Here is a 20,460-nt window from a genome sequence, read left to right as displayed (position 1 = left end):
CACAGGCACTACAATATTGTGTTTATTTGTCAAACACCAGACAAGTGACCTTCAAGTAAAATGTCTCCCCTGTACAGGAACACGCATAATGGGTGTACGAGTATAGGTTGTAGACACACAGTTGACAACATCTGAAAGTTTGTGTCTGACCATGAGTCCTGCTCAGATAGCCAAACTGTAATGCGACCACTGGGGGAAAGCGGAAAATCCAGGTTCGAGTCCAAGTCCGACACGAATTTTCGTGGTCACCATTTGATTATACAGCTGATGGTTGTCTATATTCAGAACTGCAAATACATTTTATGTACTTTGTGTAAGGCAAAACATGTCTGGTTGCACAAATTAAACAAGAAAACTTAATGTGCAGCACGCAAAATGCATTTTTCTTTTGAAATACTGCTCTGTAGTATAGTTTCACATTTTGCTCACCAAACACAATTTCCCCTAAATGATTTCTCCACAAGTCTGCAACACGTAATATTCAGCACCACAAAACCTGACCATTCACAATGAAAAATATTGTATTGGTGTACAGCAAAGATATCAGAACAATAAAGAAGTATTTTAATGGCTATAACATCCAACAATAATCATATTTTTTGTCCAAACACAAAATTTGTTTTACATCCTGCGCGCGCGCCCCACATTACAGGATGTAAAACAAATTTTGTGTTTGGACAAAAATATGATTATTGTTGGATGTCATAGCCATTAAAATAGTTCTTTATTGTTCTGCTAACTTTGCTGTACACCAATACAATATTTTTCAATGTGAATGGTCAGGTTTTGTGGTGCTGAATATTATGTGTTGCAGACTTGTGGTGAAATCATTTAGGGGAAATTGTGTTTGGTGAGCAAAATGTGAAACTATACTACAGAGCAGTATTTCAAAAGAAAAATGCAAATGTGGATGTGTACACACACACACACACACACACACACACACACACACACACACACACACACACACACACACACGGGAGGAGGGGGGAGGGGGGGAGAGAGAGAGAGAGAGAGAGAGAGAGAGAGAGAGAGAGAGAGAGAGAGAGAGGGAGAGGGAGAGGGAGAGGGAGAGGGAGAGGGAGAGGGAGAGGGAGAGGGAGAGGGAGAGGGAGAGGGAGAGGGAGAGGGAGAGGGAGAGGGAGAGGGAGAGGGAGAGGGAGAGAGTGTGTGTGTGTGTGTGTGTGTGTGTGTGTGTGTGTGTGTCCATCTGATCGGCTCCGAGGTGCATATTACAAAAATAAATATTTTCATATGTATGAAACTTCAAACATTTGAAACCTCTGAATAACAATAAAAATAGCATTATTTAAAAATTCACAGATATGGAAAATGGGTATGTTTTCTTTATAAAAGTGTGAACAATGTTCATAAACAAAACTAACGGAAGGTTAACAATATGAGTGCATATTTCCACTTCAGTATTACTGCTGTATTGATAAACACAGGAGATACACAAAATTATTCCCAAGTTAAAATGACGAGCTGTTAAGTGTCAAATACCTTGTCACCACTCGAATAGAAGAAGTACTTCAGTTTCACTATGTTACAATGTTCCAGGCGCCGCATAATTTGCAACTCCCGATTCTGAAAATAAAAAAAATAAAATAGCAAGTAAAACTTATTTGAATGTCACAGACTTTTTGTCTAAATAGTAACTGAACCTCTATAAAGTCAAGAAATGTTGAACAATTTCTGGGAATTTTCACTTTTTAACATACTTAAAGGTCTGAATTAATTTCTAAATTGCCTATGAGAATATGCAAAATCATTTTGACTTTTCTGTAACAGATTCAGTATAAAGGAGAGACAAGAATTTTTTTCAGAAATTAATCGAACAATATACATTGCAAATTTATTGTTTTCACTAATAACACAACTTGAACTCTTGCATTGATTAGGTGAATCAAGACTGAAAATGACTTGTCATAGTGATGGTGCAGAAAAAATGTTAATACCACTACAGCTGCCTCATAATAATCTAGAACTTTTTCTTGTTGCCATATAGCTATGAGCACCAATTTATTCATACAATGCACTTTTAACATCTGTGGTAGCCAAATTGTTAATGAAATGCATCCGTTTTACTACAATCAGTATACAGCATTCCATGAGGAAAGATCAGTATCTCAGATGATGACAGGAATGGTCATAAGTAGGTGCATGGTTTCTTTCTATGACAAGACAAAGTTACTAAATCTCTACCAGCATGTAACACATGTGTGAGGCAACATCTGTATCACACATCCTATATCAGTGACTGGCCATAACCGCTCCACTATCTGTCTACCGTGACCTTCAGACACAACATGATTAGATTTTCAGTTATAGGGATGGCTGAAGATATAGGCACCCAGAAGCAAACTGAGTATGCAAAATGAACTGCTTCACCAAACTGATGTAGCTGCCTTCACAAAGGATCACCAAGATCGACTAATACAAGCAACACATTCTCTTGCAACGATGAAAGCACATTCGCGTATTTTGTTTGAAATAATATATATACTGATGTAAGTTTATTATTTATTTTTGAAACTGTTTTATGAACTCTTAGTTAGCCACATTGAGATTAGTCCACAGCAGATATAAAAGGCTGTAAATTAAGTTCTACTTATGTCACAATGCCTTTATTAATAATGGCACCAGTTTCTAAGAATCAACCTTCCCCCTTTAGGAATATTGACATGGACAATTATAGGAAATATGGAAACTGATAAGATAGTGGATATCAAATTTTACTTAGTTTATTAGCTTCAATAGCCCATACGCAGTGCACAAAACAATATTCTGCAGCACCTAAACCAAAAACTTAAAAGCCCTACTTGCCCATGCTATGCATAAGATCAATGGTATTATACACTTTGACTGCAATGCAATCCATCCAACAGTTTCCTGTTAAGTTCCTTTAATAAACTTTTCATCCTCTTAAAAGTCCATCACCTACCTGTCCTAGCTGTTCACTTTCAATTAAATTTTGCAGTTTTACCAGTTATACTTTTATGTACCCTAAAACTGACACACACTGAACACAAAGCTAATTTAACAACTGCTGCAATTCCTTTTGCCTTTTAATGTCCACGAGATGCTTTTGTAGTAATATTGAGCCAATTCTCCATTGTCACTCCAATAACTGTTACAACAGCTGTCTGAAGTTGCACAGGAAGAACATTTATTTACTGATGACTAGTCGTCCATTGTCAAATCAGCAATAAGAAAGTATTGCATTACATTAGTTATACAAATGGAAAATTGGCCATGAAATCAGTAACTGTGATAATGTCACATGGCCTCCACATATCCTCATTACTGACTGTAAGAGTGTTCCAACAGTTAGCAAAGTGCAAACGTGGAGGCCCATTATCTGTTTTCACAATTATTGATTTCATGGCCAATTTTTCACTTGTATGAATGATGCAACCCAAGACTTACCATCTCATAATGGAAAAAACAGTTCATAACCAGTCATGAATAAATAAAGTTATTCGTGTACAACTTGAGGCAGTGTTCATAACAGTTACTGGAATAAAAAAAGGGGTGCAGACTCATTCCACCCCAGCATTACAGAGATGCAGTCAACCTAGTTATGTTGCAAACATGACTGAAAAAATTAAATAAGCCTTAATTATCATCCTTAAGTTTTATTTATGTTTTCATCATCACTGTCAATCTTATCTTTCTTGTGGTCTACTCCAGTCTGTCCTTATGTCAAAACGAAAATCTTATCTTCTTCCAAATCCAGCTCATTTAAATATTGTATAATTGTGTTCCTGATATAACTGATAGTGTGTTACCTAAACTCATGTGTAGAAAGTGCTTCAATTGTGTGCAACTCCCAAATCTCCGTCTACCTTTTTCTTCATTAAGTTAGTACCTTCCTTCTACTTCTAATATGAACCTTGATGTAATTTAGTTACTGAAAGGTAATATGGCAGGTAGCACTACAAGTTCATGATGATACGACCTCTCAATGTCAAGTTTCCTGATGCCACAGCACAACTGAAATTGGCAGTTGGAAAGTTATGACCACATTGCAAAGGATAATCAACCATGTTAATATACTTGAAAATGGATAATTACTCATCCAAAGCGTTTAGGATTATTGATAAAGGGAATGATGCAGAGGCAGAATTTTATTTTCTGTATTATCAACTTCTAAAACAGTAAAAACAAATAATAAACAGCATATGGTAATGAAATGTAGTTCCATTAAATCAGGCAATGAGTGAGAGGAGAGGTGAGGGAGGGGCAGAGGAGTAGTAGTAGTAGTAGTAGTAGTAGTAGTAGTAGTAGTAGTAGTAGTTAGTTAGACAATGAAGCAAAGTAGCATACAAAAATAAAAATGTGATCATAAATAACTACCATTATGCCATGTGAATATTATTTTCCCTTGAATTGTTTTTACTGTCACCAACTGATACACTGACCTTTCTTCAAAGTATGCCCTGTGTTCAGGAATCTAAGGACAAATACTTCTTTGATATTCCATACAGACCTTGAACCTTTTATCCTGGAGCACCTTCTTGATGGCCACCATCTCTCCTGTATCACATAGCTTGGCCTGATAGACAACACCAAAGCTGCCATTCCCAATGACTTTTGTGTCCGTATAGGACACTTCCTGTGGTCTGTCGGGACCCTGGCCAGGGGTTGCTACTACTGTAGTCACCTTGCTGCCATCTTTGCCTGAAAAACATGTTTAAGTAAGGAGACACACAATCAATCAGTTCATTATGTGACATGGTAAACAGGTTACTCATATGATCACATGGTTTTTGACACAAAAATAGTCACAAAAACAGGCAAACAAGAGACACAATGTACACACTTCAGGCATACACTACATGATGATGAAATTGTGAACATTCACGGTAATTCCCATGTAACTTACACGGCTGGGCAAAAGAAAACAAATGCTACCTGAATACAAAACAGAATGGAATTTAACAGAGAAACAAAACTGATATCTTATGGAAAATGGTAGAAAAATATAATTTACAAAACGGATAATAAAGAAGAATGTAACAACAGAGGGAAATCAGTGACAGAGTGGCAAGAACATCATCCAAAAAAAAGTAACGATGCCCCCTCCTACACACACACACACACACACACACACACACACACACACACACACACACACACACAATTTTTGCCGGATTCCTGCAGAAATGACATTCAAACGGTTTCAACTATGGCACAGAAAATTTATACATGCCATATAATTATTAAAATTCATATGAAATGTGCTTCAGACAGTCAAAACTGCAATTTTGGTGACTTGAGGGCGAAAGACGAAATTGTTGTCCTTTCAGTAAGTGTTCCGTGACTGAACCTAGTACCTAAGAAAGGTAAAAACATTTTCACTTACACTCAAATTAAATTAAGACTATCGACATTAAATGTGAACTGAGTACTTATTAGTCACCATTTTCACCCAAGAATACTGTCTCATCAGCTCCCATTTGTGTACACAAGAGATTACATGACAAGAATTTATTTGGATACAATTTATTATTATTTACTCACAGACTCACGTGTGTCCAGGACAACTGTTTGACATCAAAATCACAAGGAATATACTATACTGATACCAAGTTTCCTCTAAACAAATATTTTTTCCACTCTGATTGGGTTCCATTTGGTTTCTTAATTTAATAATGAAAAGAAGAAATCACTGAGGTACTTATCAAAATTTCATAGCTCTGAATGAGAAGACAGGACAAGCCCAAATCAAAAGATCTAATAAATACTGTGGAAGACATGCTGTGATCACATCTGTAACTCCTGCAAGATGAAATGGAGTGAAGTATAAATTGTATTTATCACACTTTGTAACATTTTATTGCTTAGAATTTGATCTAACTTCATGTTTCTTGATGGAGCCAGCATCAGCAGTAATCAGCTAAAAACAGTAACTTGCTGAGAAATCTGAAGGTAACAGGAGTTTAAAAAAAAATGAACCATAAATGCCTTACCCCAAACAAAGCGACTGTCACAAGAAAACCAAGAAACCAGTGTAATCAACAAAAGAGGGAAAGTTTATTATAACAGATGCATCTTTGTTTTACATTTCATAGAATGAGTTTAGGCTTCTTTTTTCTTTTTACAGATGATTTCAGCCACTTCACACACACACACACACACACACACACACACACACACACACACACACACACAAATATCCAAAAATTACCATGACATTTCTGTGATCCTGATACTGCAGGAAGGTAAAACACTGTTTATTAAGTTGTGATAAAAGTTAAAGTACACCCAAGCAATCTCCTCATATGTGAGCAGATTCCTTGTCTCACAAAGCTTCAGACAGAGTTTCAGTGTTGTGGGCCGGTCTTTTTAATTTTGTCTCTTGCCAAGCAGGAGGAAAAGCAGCCACGTACCAGGTTAATTTGTAGTAAAAGCAGAAACACTGTTATGGGTTTCAGGGATATTACACCAGTCACAAAAACTGTATCAAGGGGCACACAAGGGTACTAAAAGTCTCACACTATACCTATCAACACAACTGCAAACCAAGTACTGTCACTACTACTCCATAGACCTCAGCAATCACGGATTTCACAGGGCTTTCGAGACTGAAGATTTTGTTCCTCAAAGTTATCAACTAACGAGAGAGTTTCACTTCACACAAGTTGGGTAAAAGTATGAAAGTAATTGAATTTAATATTTTTCCTTTGTTAGAAATCCCAGGAGACTTATTATACATTAGACTACAAAATTTTGATTTTAACTACTGAACCATTCTCCACCAGATATTTTTTTTCAACTGAATAGGGGAGGAATCTGTACCTTTCCACTCTCCACTTACAGTTAATTGGTTCCACAACAGTCCAATGAAACGGAACTCCAATTTCAGACTTCAGAAGCATAAGCCTGAAGTATATTTCTGAAAGTGCCGTCCCAGGTAATGACTTTCAATATACTGAAATTTTGTTGTTGAAATAATACTCATTTTACTACATCCACTACATGATACACACAAAATCAAATGGGCATCTACAGTCACGCCATTACAGGAAGATGTGCACATGTGATCATGTACCTACACCACAAAACTTCGAAATACTACCAAACCAGACACCCGATTGAAACAATCTTTCTTTACCTCCTTCCGTATGCTTCACAATAGCTTGCAATACTGCTAACCTCTGAGCATTTCTCTTTTCTGATCCTGAAAATGCAAAGTGAAGAATTGCTCATGAACTACTACTTTTTCTGCAGTAGGTAAATGATTATTACACACAAGTCCAGTATCTAATGGACACTACAATGCCACAGAATGAAATTGAAAACTCCAGTCTTCTACTACCAAGTACTAGTGGTACTGGAAGCAGAAAACACAAACAGTAAAATGTCTGAATATGCATCTTCTACAAATCAATACAGCACACTGTACAAAGTATATTTTCAAATATCACAAGCTAAGTTTTAATGTGAAACCCTTGGGCTCAATAGTATACTTTAGCACTCTGCTACATGTTTTACAAATGTCAGATTGGGAAACACACACAATTCCTAAGTGAATCTATTTCTTGTAGCTATGCGATCATGACTGGGTCCAAAAATCATCACATCAAAAAGTGTTTGTATACACCATTACAATTTCAGTAATTGCTGTACTGTCTGAAGTCTGTAACCAGACCAAGTCTAATTCTATCACTGAAATGATTAAGACAAAAATTTAGCATCATATTTAATTTTACCCATTCAATTTTAAATATTTTGTATAATTATTGACTGAATTTAAAAATTTTAAATGCCATCATGACTTACTCATTGAGAGGTATCATCTTGTGTTAAATCTTTATCATAATGAGCCAAGTATTGCTGCTAGAGACTTTGTATATGTCTTGAGGCAGTGTAGTTCACAACAAAGTACCCGGACTACGAAACGTCCTGGCAGATAAAAACTGTGTGCCGGACAGAGACTCGAACTCGGGACCTTTGCCTTTTGCAGGCAAGTGCTCTACCAACTGAGCTACGCAAGCACGATTCAAGGCCCATCCTCACAGCTTTACTTCTGCCAGTACCTCGTCTCCTACCTTCCAAACTTTACAGAAGCTCTCCTGCGAGAGCACTTGCCCGCGAAAGGCAAAGGTCCCGAGTTCGAGTCTCGGTCCGGCACACATTTTTAATTTGCCAGGAAGTTTCATATCAGCGCACACTCCGCTGCAGAGTGAAAATCTGATTCTGTACCCAGACTATATACATCCAGCATCTGACAATGAGAGAGCTTAGGAACTTCCTGCAAAGTTTACGCACACAATTTGAACACATTACGAAACTCACTCTCTGACACTACTTTGAAATGATGAAAGATGACAGTTTATCATTTACTATGTTTTCACTGCTCAAGTAGTAAATGAGCCAACAAATATGCTAACCTTCAAAATTCAAGTAGGTTTTTTTTTATTTAATATATCTGCAGCAAATCAGTCAAAATGTCAAATTTTGTTATATAATTTTATTTAATTTTACAGAACATTGTTTATCCTCGAAGGGACACTTCACACAACATGATTCCCCCAGCAATATGATAGTAGGGGACAGAGTTGTGGAAGACACAGGCTATGACAAAAGCCTATTGCCAAGGATTACAACCTTCTATGTATCACTCACACAGGGATTGTGTGGATAAAATTAGAATAATTACTGCACTTACAGAGGCATTCAAACAATCATTCTTCCCATGCTCCGTACATGAATGGGACAGGAAGAAACCCTCACAAGTGGTACGATGGAGCATACCATCTGCTGTGCACCTCAGTGGTTTGCAGAGTATAGAAGTAGATGTAGTGCCCCAAACACGTAACCAAATAAAAAGGAGGGAAGACCGATCAGAACATACACCGAATACTGTTCCGGCCACTGGTGTCACAAAGCAACTGGTCCACCGTTAAAACTACCAGACCAAGAAAATTTTCATATTGGTGTATTTTTCTCAGTAATTTCATGTCGTATCTACGAAAGAGTCATATCACTGAATTCGTCTCCTACTCATCCACCAGTCTGGTACAAATAAATATCATAATACCATTTGAATACTAGTATCCTAGTAACAATTTTAATTTTTAATACGATGTCGAAGTTCATTCGAATCCAGATATGAGGACCATTTGAAGCACGGTCGGATCTAAACCTATACGCTGGCTGCCAATACTATCTAACACCTGTCCAACTCACCTTCGTTGACAACTCCTGTCGGCAAGTTTCTAAAAATGACTATTCTTTTCAAGAAGATTTACTCTTGTTGCCTAGGGAACATCTGAAACCCACAAGACCAGTATATGCTGGTGGAGTCCAAATACTCTCCAGCAGATTCAACTGGAATGTTGAATGGAAACAGGAGTAACAAGCCATTAAAATCCAGAACTGAGGACATCCCGACTGGTGAAGGTTTCAGAATTTCTCATCTTAGTGAATCTGTACACAGTATGTTCAAATACAACAAGTACATGTGGGGGCTTTGCACTGACAGCAGGTTTGATTATTGTGATAACCACTAGCCACACTATAAATGGGTGCCCCGACAGACGTTTCGCTGGTGGTTACAGGAGTCTACGTGTAACACCCGACGAAAAGCTCCATTTTATTGAGTCTTCCAACATTGCTGCGTAGCCTGTTCCTGCGTAGCCTGGTCCGCTCAACGTTTATAGAATATAAATAGCTGCATGTATGTACTTTTCGTTGTAAAATAATTTTGTTGTTCCAACTGAGGCACACGAGATTTGATTTTCCGTAATATAAACGGACTGGACATCTGGAATCAAACAACCTTCACGTCACATCAACACAAATACAGTTCGCATGAAAAGGAAACTGAGATATTGCAGTCGCCTTCGACCAGTGACGTAGTGAACATGCAACAAACGTTGTAAACAGTGACTATAGCGTCATATCACTGGCGGTATTTTGAAACTAACAACAAAGGCAGGTTTAATGACGAGAACTTACTACATTGGGGGAAAAATTGTTGAAATTAAAATTATCATTATCAGTCACAGCTCTACTGCAATGGAGGATTCCACAAAAACCGAAATAAATCTAAGCTAGTGTTGGAAAATACACAGCTTACATAATTCACGTGGAAACCGCTGTACGCAATTACGAATACATGTACATTTTAATTATCTATCGTAAAGAACACGAATCGAGGAAAAAAAAGGACTCACAGATGTGTAGGTGGACCACGATAAACAGTACAAATTTTTCTAAAAAATATATTAATCCTAAATAAATACTGATATGGGTGCTAAATATTTAAATACCCACTGAAACAGAAAGATTATTTTGTTTTTAATAAAAAACATTAAAAACATAACGCGCACCAAAAAATGAGGTCGAAGAAGACATTACCACATGTCACTGGTTAGTAGAGCAAATTACTATCTACTAGATGGTTCTTGCAGATACAATAGTTACGTACGATACTCCATAGAAGCATAAATTTTGAATGGATTACCACTGCCGTTCGGTAATCTACGGGGCTACGTAACCGAACATGTCAAAAATGAAAGATCTACGCGGTGTCGTGTGAATGCAGCTTTCGCACGTGCAAGAAAAGGGAGCAAAGCGCTTCAGAATTTCCTTTGGGAAATGGAAGTTCAAACTTACTTTTTTCTGAGAAGTTCTTTCCTACAGGGCTCATGGTAATGGTCGACAGGCTTCACAGCCCGTTCAAGGGCCGAAGCCGAAGTCGCCACTGCATTGTTGAACAGAGGACAGTCGGTACCAAGGAGCACTGACTACGCACGGAGCAAAGAGTAAAACTCGAAAAGTAGCCTCACTTTTACAAGTAATGCTCCTATATATTGACATTTCCCGGGGATAAACATTTTAGTTTTTGTACGAGCAGTCAACTAGCGACAAGATCTCTAATTTTACGAAAAAAGCGAAAAAAACCTGTTTACCGAGTTTACCGAAAAAAGTATTATGGGGGGGGGGGGGGTTCCCATCATTTTGGCTCAATGTATTCTGTACATGACTACACTATTCAAATACCAGTTTAATTTGCAATCTATTGATGTATTAAATTACAGAACGTCGTTATTCGCATTTACCAGATGAAACAAAATAAATTAAAATCGCTCAGTTACTCAGAAGTGGAGCTTTCATTTTTACATTCTTGCTCACACTGCAGCATATTTCGCACGCTTATTAACAATCACATGTTTGTTTGTACATTTGAGTACTTAAAAAGGTGGAGAAATCGGCCGCGGCGGAACACGCACTGAGAGACCGACCATATAACAAAATTAGCCGAAACGCAGGTTCTCGCTGTGGAGAGGAGCTACGACAACAGTATTAGAAAACTACATACATGACAATTTCAACAAGAAAAAAGAAGGCCTCAAGTTCAACGGAAGACGGATTCTAGTGCTGCATGACCGAATGTTGCAGATAACAAGGAGAGAACTAGAGATGTAATGAGTTAAAGCCCCTCACACGGTGACTGCAAAGCGCCATCGCAGAAACCTAAAACATGGCGTAAGGACTGCGTTACACAGTAATCTGTCACGGATCATTCACAAGGCTTGATCGTGCACTGGAAGTACTTTTGTGGACGCTAAGAGTGCTGTTATAGTTTTTATAAAAGTGAGTCACAATGTTCCATCACAAATAGTCTGCCAAATTGTCGTTGCGGCTAGCTCGAGCCAGGTATTTCGAGCTAGCAAACAGATCTCAACCGAACTGCCACCTCGACACAGGCAACACATTCATGGAGAGAATCTAAACGAAGTGTAATTCTTGTAACAAAAGTAAGTCGTTTTTTCGGCATGGTAAACTTACGCACATAACCCAGTCTCATAATTAATATGAACAGAAATGAAATCTGTCTGCAGTGTAAAAACAAATTTAGCGTGTTTATATGTTTAAAAAATATAAATACAGTTTACAAATTAGCATAGCAAATCATCTATATTACTAAACGGCGGGTATCCTATCTAGCGCCTTCCAGGGCCGCAAAAATTTGATAGTTAATATTTAATTACTGACAGAATTTAAAATGCTGTCATGATCTGCTCATGAGAAATGCCGAACACAACAAGTACTGGTAGAAACTGCGTATGTCTCTTGAAACGGAGCAGCTCACCGTGCGAAAATGCCCATACTACTTTCATACAGCATTTGAGAATTAGAGCCTTAGCAGCTTCCAACAAACTTCACACGCAACTTCAACCATTTTCGAAGCCTTTTCTCGCAGATACCCCGCACAAAATGCAGCAAAACATCAGCATCAGGTTTTAATTTATTACTCCTTTACTATTATCTCTATTCGCTACACATTTTTCGTACAGTTTTGGTTTCGACTACATTATTCCTTGGGCGAATTATCCAATCATAATAATAAAACCTACATAATTAGGATTTTGTTTCTTCAGCTATAAATCTTTTACGTGCTTAACTTCAAACAGTCAACACATTAACTCATTTCAGATCTCTGAAGCTGTTTTATACGTGAGAGTTCCATTCTTTAAAGAATCAGGGGTGCGGTTTCTGGTGTACGTATTAAGTTTGGTTGGAACTACTCGAAGTGTCTCAGAGTCAGTCTTTATATAGACAGGTTTCATTGTGGCTGCTATCAAATAAATATACGACGGGAATAAGTATGTGAACGGCCATTGTCGGGTCATCGACCACTTTTAAATAACGATACTGATTGTCAGCAAGCAGATTAACTACATGGACAAATAGAAATTCCCACTAACATCCATCGTTTCGGATTGCTTTCTCACTTTATCTTCTTCACAACACCCCCGAAACCCCGGGCCCCTGGGAGTGTTTGAGATGGCTTAATCGCAACAATAAAGAATGTTTTGTTAGTCGGTCACCTAAGGACCACGATAAGCTTACAACCATGGCAGTTGTCGTTTTTCTTCTTTTTTTCATTTAAGTCAGATGTTTTTCAGCAATGCACTGTGTCCAACACGTTGTTAAAATGACCGGTTCTTCTCTCTTCTCGAAAAGTACCAAACGTTCCTACAGTTATTTAGAAGATGCGTGTGTTTTGTTTATTTTCCAGTTGTACAACCATTTTTTTCCCCTTTTAAACTAACGATTTGGAGTCGAAGGTGTTGAAAACCCTCCATTTGGCTGAAACTGTTCCAAGCGGACTTATGGTTACAAGTCACCACTTTCTAACTCCAACCCCCCCCCCCCCCCCCACCCACCACCAAGCATGAGTAATAGTGACAAGCCCCCACGGGAAATGTCTCCTGGTGGTTCGATGGCTCAGTGGTAACATGGTAGACTACAGATCCAAGTGCCTGTAGTTCGAACCGAGGTCAGAGGATTTCTATCACTTACCATTTCTTGCACCACCGGAGATGCCTTTTAACAAGCAAAATGCTGACTTTTACTATGGTTCGTAGTCCACGCATATCCTCCTATAACTGAATGGGTAAATAATTTCTAAGGTCAGAGGAACGCAAAAACTGGTTTGATTCACCCCTTCACGCTGTTATCCCTGCAACCTACAAACACTAACTTGCTCAGTCAAGTCTTTAGTTTCCGCCTACAATTTTTATCCCACACATTTCAATCCATCACCGAACTATTCTACACGGTTTCGGGATTGCAGCCGGATCATGTTGACTTCTTGCCACAACATTTCGGCTGGAAATCGAGGAAACTTCAAGAATAACACCAAACTGATGATTTCTTGATTCCTCAGGTTCTGTCCTATTGGCTGATCCCTTACTTTAGTCAGGCTGTGGCACAAATTTCTTTCCCCTATTCCATTCAGCGCTTTCATTATCTATTCGATCTACGCACATAAGCTTAAACATTCTTCTGTAGTGTCGCATTCAGAAAGTTTCGATTAGCTTCTTGTTTCAACTGTTTATCATCCACGTATTACTTCCGCATGACGCTGCACTTAAAGACAAATACATTCAGAAAGCGTTTCCTAACACTTAAATTTATGTTCAGTGTTACCATATTTGTCGATGGTAGGAAAAAAAAAAAAACCCTCGTAACTTCATCTGCAGTGAGAACTTAATTCCAGTAACCAGTAACTCCATAATCAAAGAGAGATTTGAAATGTATTTACTTCTTTAATTTGTCAAGTAAATTACTGTACAGTTATTACTATACAGTTACTACGTTGCTACGTGCGTATCAGTTTATATTTTTTAAAACCTTTTTTGCTTCAACTGCAAAATTTAAAAAAACTGGAGTTACGAGGTTTTCATTGCATGCCATGGTTATGTTTTCCAGAAAAGCACTTCTCACTATCGCCATTCTGAATTTTATATCCTCTCTGCTTCGGTTATCAGTTACTTTGCTGATCAAGCATCAACATTCAGCTAATGCCTGCTAAATGCCGATTCCACACAGATTCATTTGCACAATACTCTGGAACTGTAGTCCACCAACAACTGAGACAGCTTGCAAAAGTCCTCGTTCGACCAATGCTTTAATACTGCTCGTCAGTCTGAGACCGCTACCAGACAGACCTGATAGAGGGAAGAGAGAAGGTCGAAAGAGAAAGAGAGTTTCGTTACAGGTTCCTGTAAGTAAGCGCGAAGGTGTCATGCCCATTTTCATCCAAATGCACTGACGAACGCTTCAAGAGACCCGTTGGGCATCACCGTGTGGTTTATTGGTAAAAATTTCAGCTGATACATTGCTTCTTCCTACGCGTACGTCGCGAAAAGACAGAATGCAAAAGAAGACAGACTGGAGATCACACGGGGGCCTCAAAACAAACTACCTTCTCGTGCACCATTCAGGAGCGAAGCGGAACATAGTGGCGCGGTGGGAGGGTGGGTAAATGTCACCCTCCGCCACACACCATCAGGTGGCTTGCTGAGTACAGTTGACGATGTGCTACTTTTAGCGTGTCGCTACCTTATGTAACAGAGAGATTCGACTGTATTACATACATACAGTATACTGCTAAATGTAAATGGTTAAAACGGTTACCCAGTGCCTGTTGCAGGTCGCCTAGCTAACAGCTTGCAGGGGCAACAAATATTTCACTTTCAGTATTTCATAAAATTATTGACCGAATTCAAAAAATTTGAAGTTCTGTTAAAATCTAGTCATCAAGGAGTGCAAGGATTAACACAATGCATCAAGTAGAGGGTGCGCCTGGAAAATTTGGTGAATGCTCTCTCGGGGCATAAACACGAGTTACAAACAAAATACCTTTACTGGTCTTCAAAGTAGTCGCCATCAGCTACAACATACTTCTGATATCGACTGTGAAGCTGAAGCTATTGAAAACACAGCAGACGCTTGTTGCGGGACCGCTCGAAAGCACCGCGGTTACGCGTTGTTGGATGTCTGCAACGTCTGGATTCTCATCTGTCTCGCTCAACGCAAGCCGACTGTTCAAACGTTCTCCAAATATGGTGCGGCAGAATTCTTTTGGTTTCCACGTCTTAGATTAACCCTGAAAGGCTTTAGCTCTGCAGATGTTGCGCGTGGCCAGAATGCTTCGAGCGATTACAAAAGGAGCGTCTGCTGACAGTTTCCAACAGCTTCGGCTTCACAGTCTTACTTTGTAACTAACAGTGACTATTTTGAAGACCATTAAAGGTATTATGTTTGTAACTGCTGTGCCCTTTATTGTACAAATCCATTTACGGAACCTTCCACACGCATCTTGGATTAAAGTTAGAAACTGTGCATACAGGCTCAATAAGGAAGAAAGACACATGCTTTGAGCGGCGACAGTATTAGTGATTCTGAACAAAAAACTTCACAGACATACGAGTATGTCCTATTCCGAATGATTTCCGAGATACACACATTTAAACTACTTCGTTATTTATTTTCTTTGTAATTGAAATAGTGTGATTATTTACGATGTACCACAGTAATGTAATGGGAGTTGAGACGAACAATATGATGCTTGACACGTGTCAGTAAGCTACCTCAAACTGGCCTACAAAACCTACGTACGCTACGTCGCATGCATGTTTTCACGCAAATTATTAGCTCTAGAGGAAAAAATGAATAGGACATTTTTTGTAGGAAATTTAATGTAGTTTAATTTTTTACTGCGACACAACACCTCTGGAGGTTACTGTTTCCTAATTATGGAGGAAAAAAGTACTAAAAGAGATATTAAATGTCTTCTGCCTCAGAAACAATTCGGAGTAGGGAGTAGGAGCACAGAAGTTTTCCGTTCAGAATCACTATAACACCATTGTCACCCGTCAAAACAAGTACTTCTCCACCTGAGCCCTGTATGTTTTGAGGCTGCGTAAAGTATGGCGCGAAAATTACGTTGTCGTCATCCAATAACTGAGAATGACTGCGTGTAGCAACTTCCAACAAACTTTATACATTATTTCAAATCTTTTCTGAACTATTTCCGGCAGACACCCTTCCCACCCCAAAAAACAAATAATGGAAGGGGGAAGTTCACTCTCGCTGTCCACGCAGTAGAACTTCAGCATCAAGCACGATCTTTTACTTCTTTACTACCAACTCCAGCCGCAACACATTTTGCAGACCGAGAACACAAGTACCACTGCAAAAATTATATCCTTGTAGGACACACGTATCAGGACATAAGAAATACCGAGATGTTTGAAACGGCTTTTATACGTAGGCGCTCGATTCTGTAAAGAACTGGGAAAGGGGGAGAGGGGGAATGGAATGAAATGATCGTGTGGCACTGTCGACCGGGAGGCCCCACCCGGGGAAGTTCGCCGCCGGGGTGGGGTGCAAGTCTTATTTCAGGTGACGCCACACTGGGCGACTTGAGCGTCTGTGATGAGGACAACACAAACCCAGTCAACGGCGGAGGAAATTTTCAGCCCGGTCGGAAATCGAACCCTGGGGGGTGGGGTTACTGGTAGGTAAGTGTTGGCACAAAATAAGTAGATACGGATTAGGGCTATAGTGTTAGGTAGTGGCTCTCGCGCCCTCGATTAGGTCGGTGACGTCCGTCATCCGGCACTGGACCCGAGGCTCCCGGCGCCGACGCTATCTCTCCCGTAGGGCGGTGGCCGCAGTAGGCATTGCGGGCCGCTATCGAGCGTCGAGTCGGCCGACGATGGATAGATCGAACACGTGCGCCCCGAGCAGAGACGCGACGCGGCCGACGCACGCCTGCGACCACACTCCGCAACGGCGGCACACCGAAAACGAAAGGGGGCAGATAAACAGTGCGGCGGATGGTGCGTGAGAATCCCTGCCACCTGTGACGGCACGGAACGCCTGCAATTTTGTGTGCGCGTGCGTGCGCACCGATAAAGGTACGACAGGAACGAGTAACGAACACATGAGAACTGCTACAGCCGTGTGTCGTGGCTAGGGGTATTCGAGTACGTGCAGCGCAAGACTTGCGCCCACCTGGTCTACACGGTAGTTTCTCGATGTCATCGCTGGACGTCAGTTATATTCCAGAAAGCCACCAACCACAGTCCGGAAATACTTTTACGAACTTACGCAGCAATGAAGTATAATACTTCATTTATTTTTAAATGATTTCTCTGCCAGTTCTAAGAAATAATTAAAGAACAAGGAAATTATGGTAACATTAATAAATTAAAAACTTAAAGATTCACTCATAGTATTCAATAAAAATAGAAATTAGCTGATCTGCTGGCTGTTTCTACATAACCCGTCCTTGAAAACGGAGAAATTAACACTGTCAATTTTACCATTTCGCACAGACTGTTGGTAGTGCCCAAATAAGGGAGAACAGATAGAGGTGCTCAAGGTACCCTCCGCCACACACAGTCAGGTGGCTTGCGGAGTATAGTGTAGATGTTATTATCTCCGATTACAACATGATTACTGAGCAGAGTTCCCCAATAAATTATAATCAACAGGTGAATATTGGTGATTGATTGTAGTACTCAACCTCTTACCACTTTTTCGTGAAAAACAGCAAACCGTGGACGTTGTATTTAATTTAATATTTTGATTCTTCGTAACCTGAAACTGTTTGTGAGGGAGTCAAATTTTTTCCATCTTTGTTTGATTTTTGCGTTTATTACAGGAAATAATACAAATAAATAAGCGCCAGTCTTCTACTTCAGAAACCAGTTATTTTGAGCGGCTTCGACTGTGAAACTGGCGTGACAGAAAAGGTATAACCGAAAATCGGTTGTTTCAGTGATAATCGCCATCCGTAGGAAGGATATGATGAAACTGAGTACTAATATTTTGAGAATACGGTAAACTTGCTTATAAATGTGTTTACAAAAAAAGCAACCTTAAAGTGTATATGAATACAACATTTCGTAATGATGTGGAACGTGTCACTTAAACATAATTTTGTGTAAAGAAAACTAGTGTTAAATTTTTTTACAGTTACTGCTACATATCTAAAAATTCATCTATTGAATAGAAGGAGTTGCCATTGAGAAATACGCGAGAGTGTAACGAAAGGAAATGGATATGGTAATTGAGAAGGGTGTGTGAGAGAGTTGTCAATAAATAAAGCAAGCGATAAAAAACCCAAGACAGGTTTTGTAAAGGGTAAAAAGTCCACAGACAAGAAATTTAAAAAAACGAGGTTTGCTAGTGACACTGTAATTCTATCACGCATACGAAACAACTGGGAAGAGCAGTTGAATGGAATGAACAGCTTCTTCAAAAGAGATTGTAACACGAGCAACGAAAGTAGAACAAAAGAAATGCTGATTCGAGGCATTTTGCTTCGGAACGCTAGATCCGCAGCTGTATAGTACTGAACAAATTTGGTAAGTTTTTTTTATTTTGTCCGTCTCAGTTGCATGTACGAGGGTTGCCCACAAAGTAATTAATGCACCGCATTTTTTTCTCACCCGAAAACTGTACTACGACTGCGAAAAGTTACGTATGTGTTATTTGAAGTCTCGTAAGTGAGTGCCCCAACTTCCGTCACTTCCGACAGATAGCGTACCTGCAAGACAGTTTCAAAATGGCGTCTATAGGTGATGTACGTTATATGCAGCTTGCTGTCATTGATTTCTCAATGCAGAGAAAGAACCTGGGAAGAATATTCAAAAACGCTTGCGCAAAGTCTGTGGATCATCTGCTGTCGACAGAGATACAGTTAGTCGCTGGGCACGAAGGGTGAGGTCATCAGAAGTCGGTTCGGCGGAGGTCCACGATTTGCAGCTGTCGAGGAGACCATCCATGGCTGTCACACCTGACAAGTTGCAGCGACCTGATGTCATCTGCGAGGACACATTACAGGATGCCATTCACGAAAGACAATTTGAGGACGACGAGGTGGTGATTCACACAGTGAAGCACTGCCTCCGCAACCAGGGCAAGGAAAGGTACCGACGGGGATACACGCACTTATTTCGCGCTGGAGGAAGGCCATAGAAAGGGATGGACATTACGTGGAAAAAATAGGATGTGTAGATAAAATACCATTCCTTCGTGTAATTCTGATTATGCTCAATAAAGAATAGTTGAAGAAAAAAATGCGATGCATTACTTTCTGAGCAACCCTCGTATATACAATGTCTGTTGCAGTGGTGACCGGTTTCTCAAGCCACACGCCTCGTACTGTGAGCAACAAATGGTCTCATTGATAAGATAGTCTATGTGTCTACCGTTACATGCAATTGCTAGTATGTGTCTACTGTTACGGTAGACACATAGGCCATCTTATCAATGAGAGTACTTGTCGCTCACAGTTCGAATTTCTGTACAGAAGCTATTCTTGCCTTTTGGCACCATATTGCATGACTTGTTACGGTTAATACCAGTGTGCGGTTTGGGAATGGGCGTGTCATACCGAAAGTGGTAACCACTGCAGCAAAAGCTCTTTTTTTCATCAAATAATATATAACTTCCACAAAGGTCGTGGAATGTAAACGAATTGAACCAAGGGATGTTGAGGAAATAAGATTTGGAAATGACTCACTAAAGGTAATACGCGAGTTTTACTATTTGCCCTGAAAAATAATTCAGACAAACTAGCAAGAAAATAATTTCTGAAAAAGATGAAATTGTTGAAAACGCATAGAAATTAAATATTTTCAACATTTCGCGGTCCTGTCATCAACTGTAAAATATTAATTCTAAATTAACAACAGCCTCAGTTGCAATGTTTACCTAGGTTTCAGTTGGGATAACCCAACCTTCTTCAAAATAAAAGGATTTGTCCATAATGGGCAAATCATAGTTCCATTTATTCTGAAGAAGGTTAGGTTATCCCAACTGCAACCTAGGTAAATACATCTACATCTACATCTATACTCCGCGAGCCACCTTACGGTGTGTGGCGGAGGGTACTTATTGTACCACTATCTGATCCCCCCTTCCCTGTTCCATTCACGAATTGTGCGTGGGAAGAACGACTGCTTGTAAGTCTCCGTATTTGCTCTAATTTCTCGGATCTTTTCGTTGTGATCATTACGCGAGATATATGTGGGCGGTAGTAATATGTTACCCATCTCTTCCCGGAATGTGCTCTCTCGTAATTTCGATAATAAACCTCTCCGTATTGCGTAACGCCTTTCTTGAAGTGTCCGCCAC

General features: G+C 39.5%; 1 protein-coding gene across 6 annotated transcripts in view; it reads right to left on the bottom strand.

Moving 5' to 3' along the window:
* Positions 1-20,460, bottom strand: part of LOC124551340 (glycogen synthase kinase-3 beta) — a 329,510-nt gene that overhangs the window by 76,807 nt on the left and 232,243 nt on the right. For 4 of the 6 annotated variants that reach the window (XM_047126371.1, XM_047126372.1, XM_047126368.1 and 1 more), the window contains 2 exons: positions 4,493-4,683; positions 1,504-1,587 (listed from right to left, as the gene is read on the bottom strand). In XM_047126371.1, the coding sequence (XP_046982327.1) occupies positions 1,504-1,587; positions 4,493-4,683 (275 nt within the window). Of the gene's footprint in view, positions 1-1,503; positions 1,588-4,492; positions 4,693-7,120; positions 7,187-20,460 lie in introns of all 6 variants that reach the window. The other 2 variants (XM_047126369.1, XM_047126370.1) reach the window with 2 other exon arrangements.

The sequence above is a fragment of the Schistocerca americana genome, chromosome 9 (assembly GCF_021461395.2).
Source record: "Schistocerca americana isolate TAMUIC-IGC-003095 chromosome 9, iqSchAmer2.1, whole genome shotgun sequence".
In the NCBI taxonomy this organism is placed as follows: Eukaryota; Metazoa; Arthropoda; class Insecta; order Orthoptera; family Acrididae; genus Schistocerca; species Schistocerca americana.
This window is presented reverse-complemented; position numbering and strand designations above follow the sequence as displayed.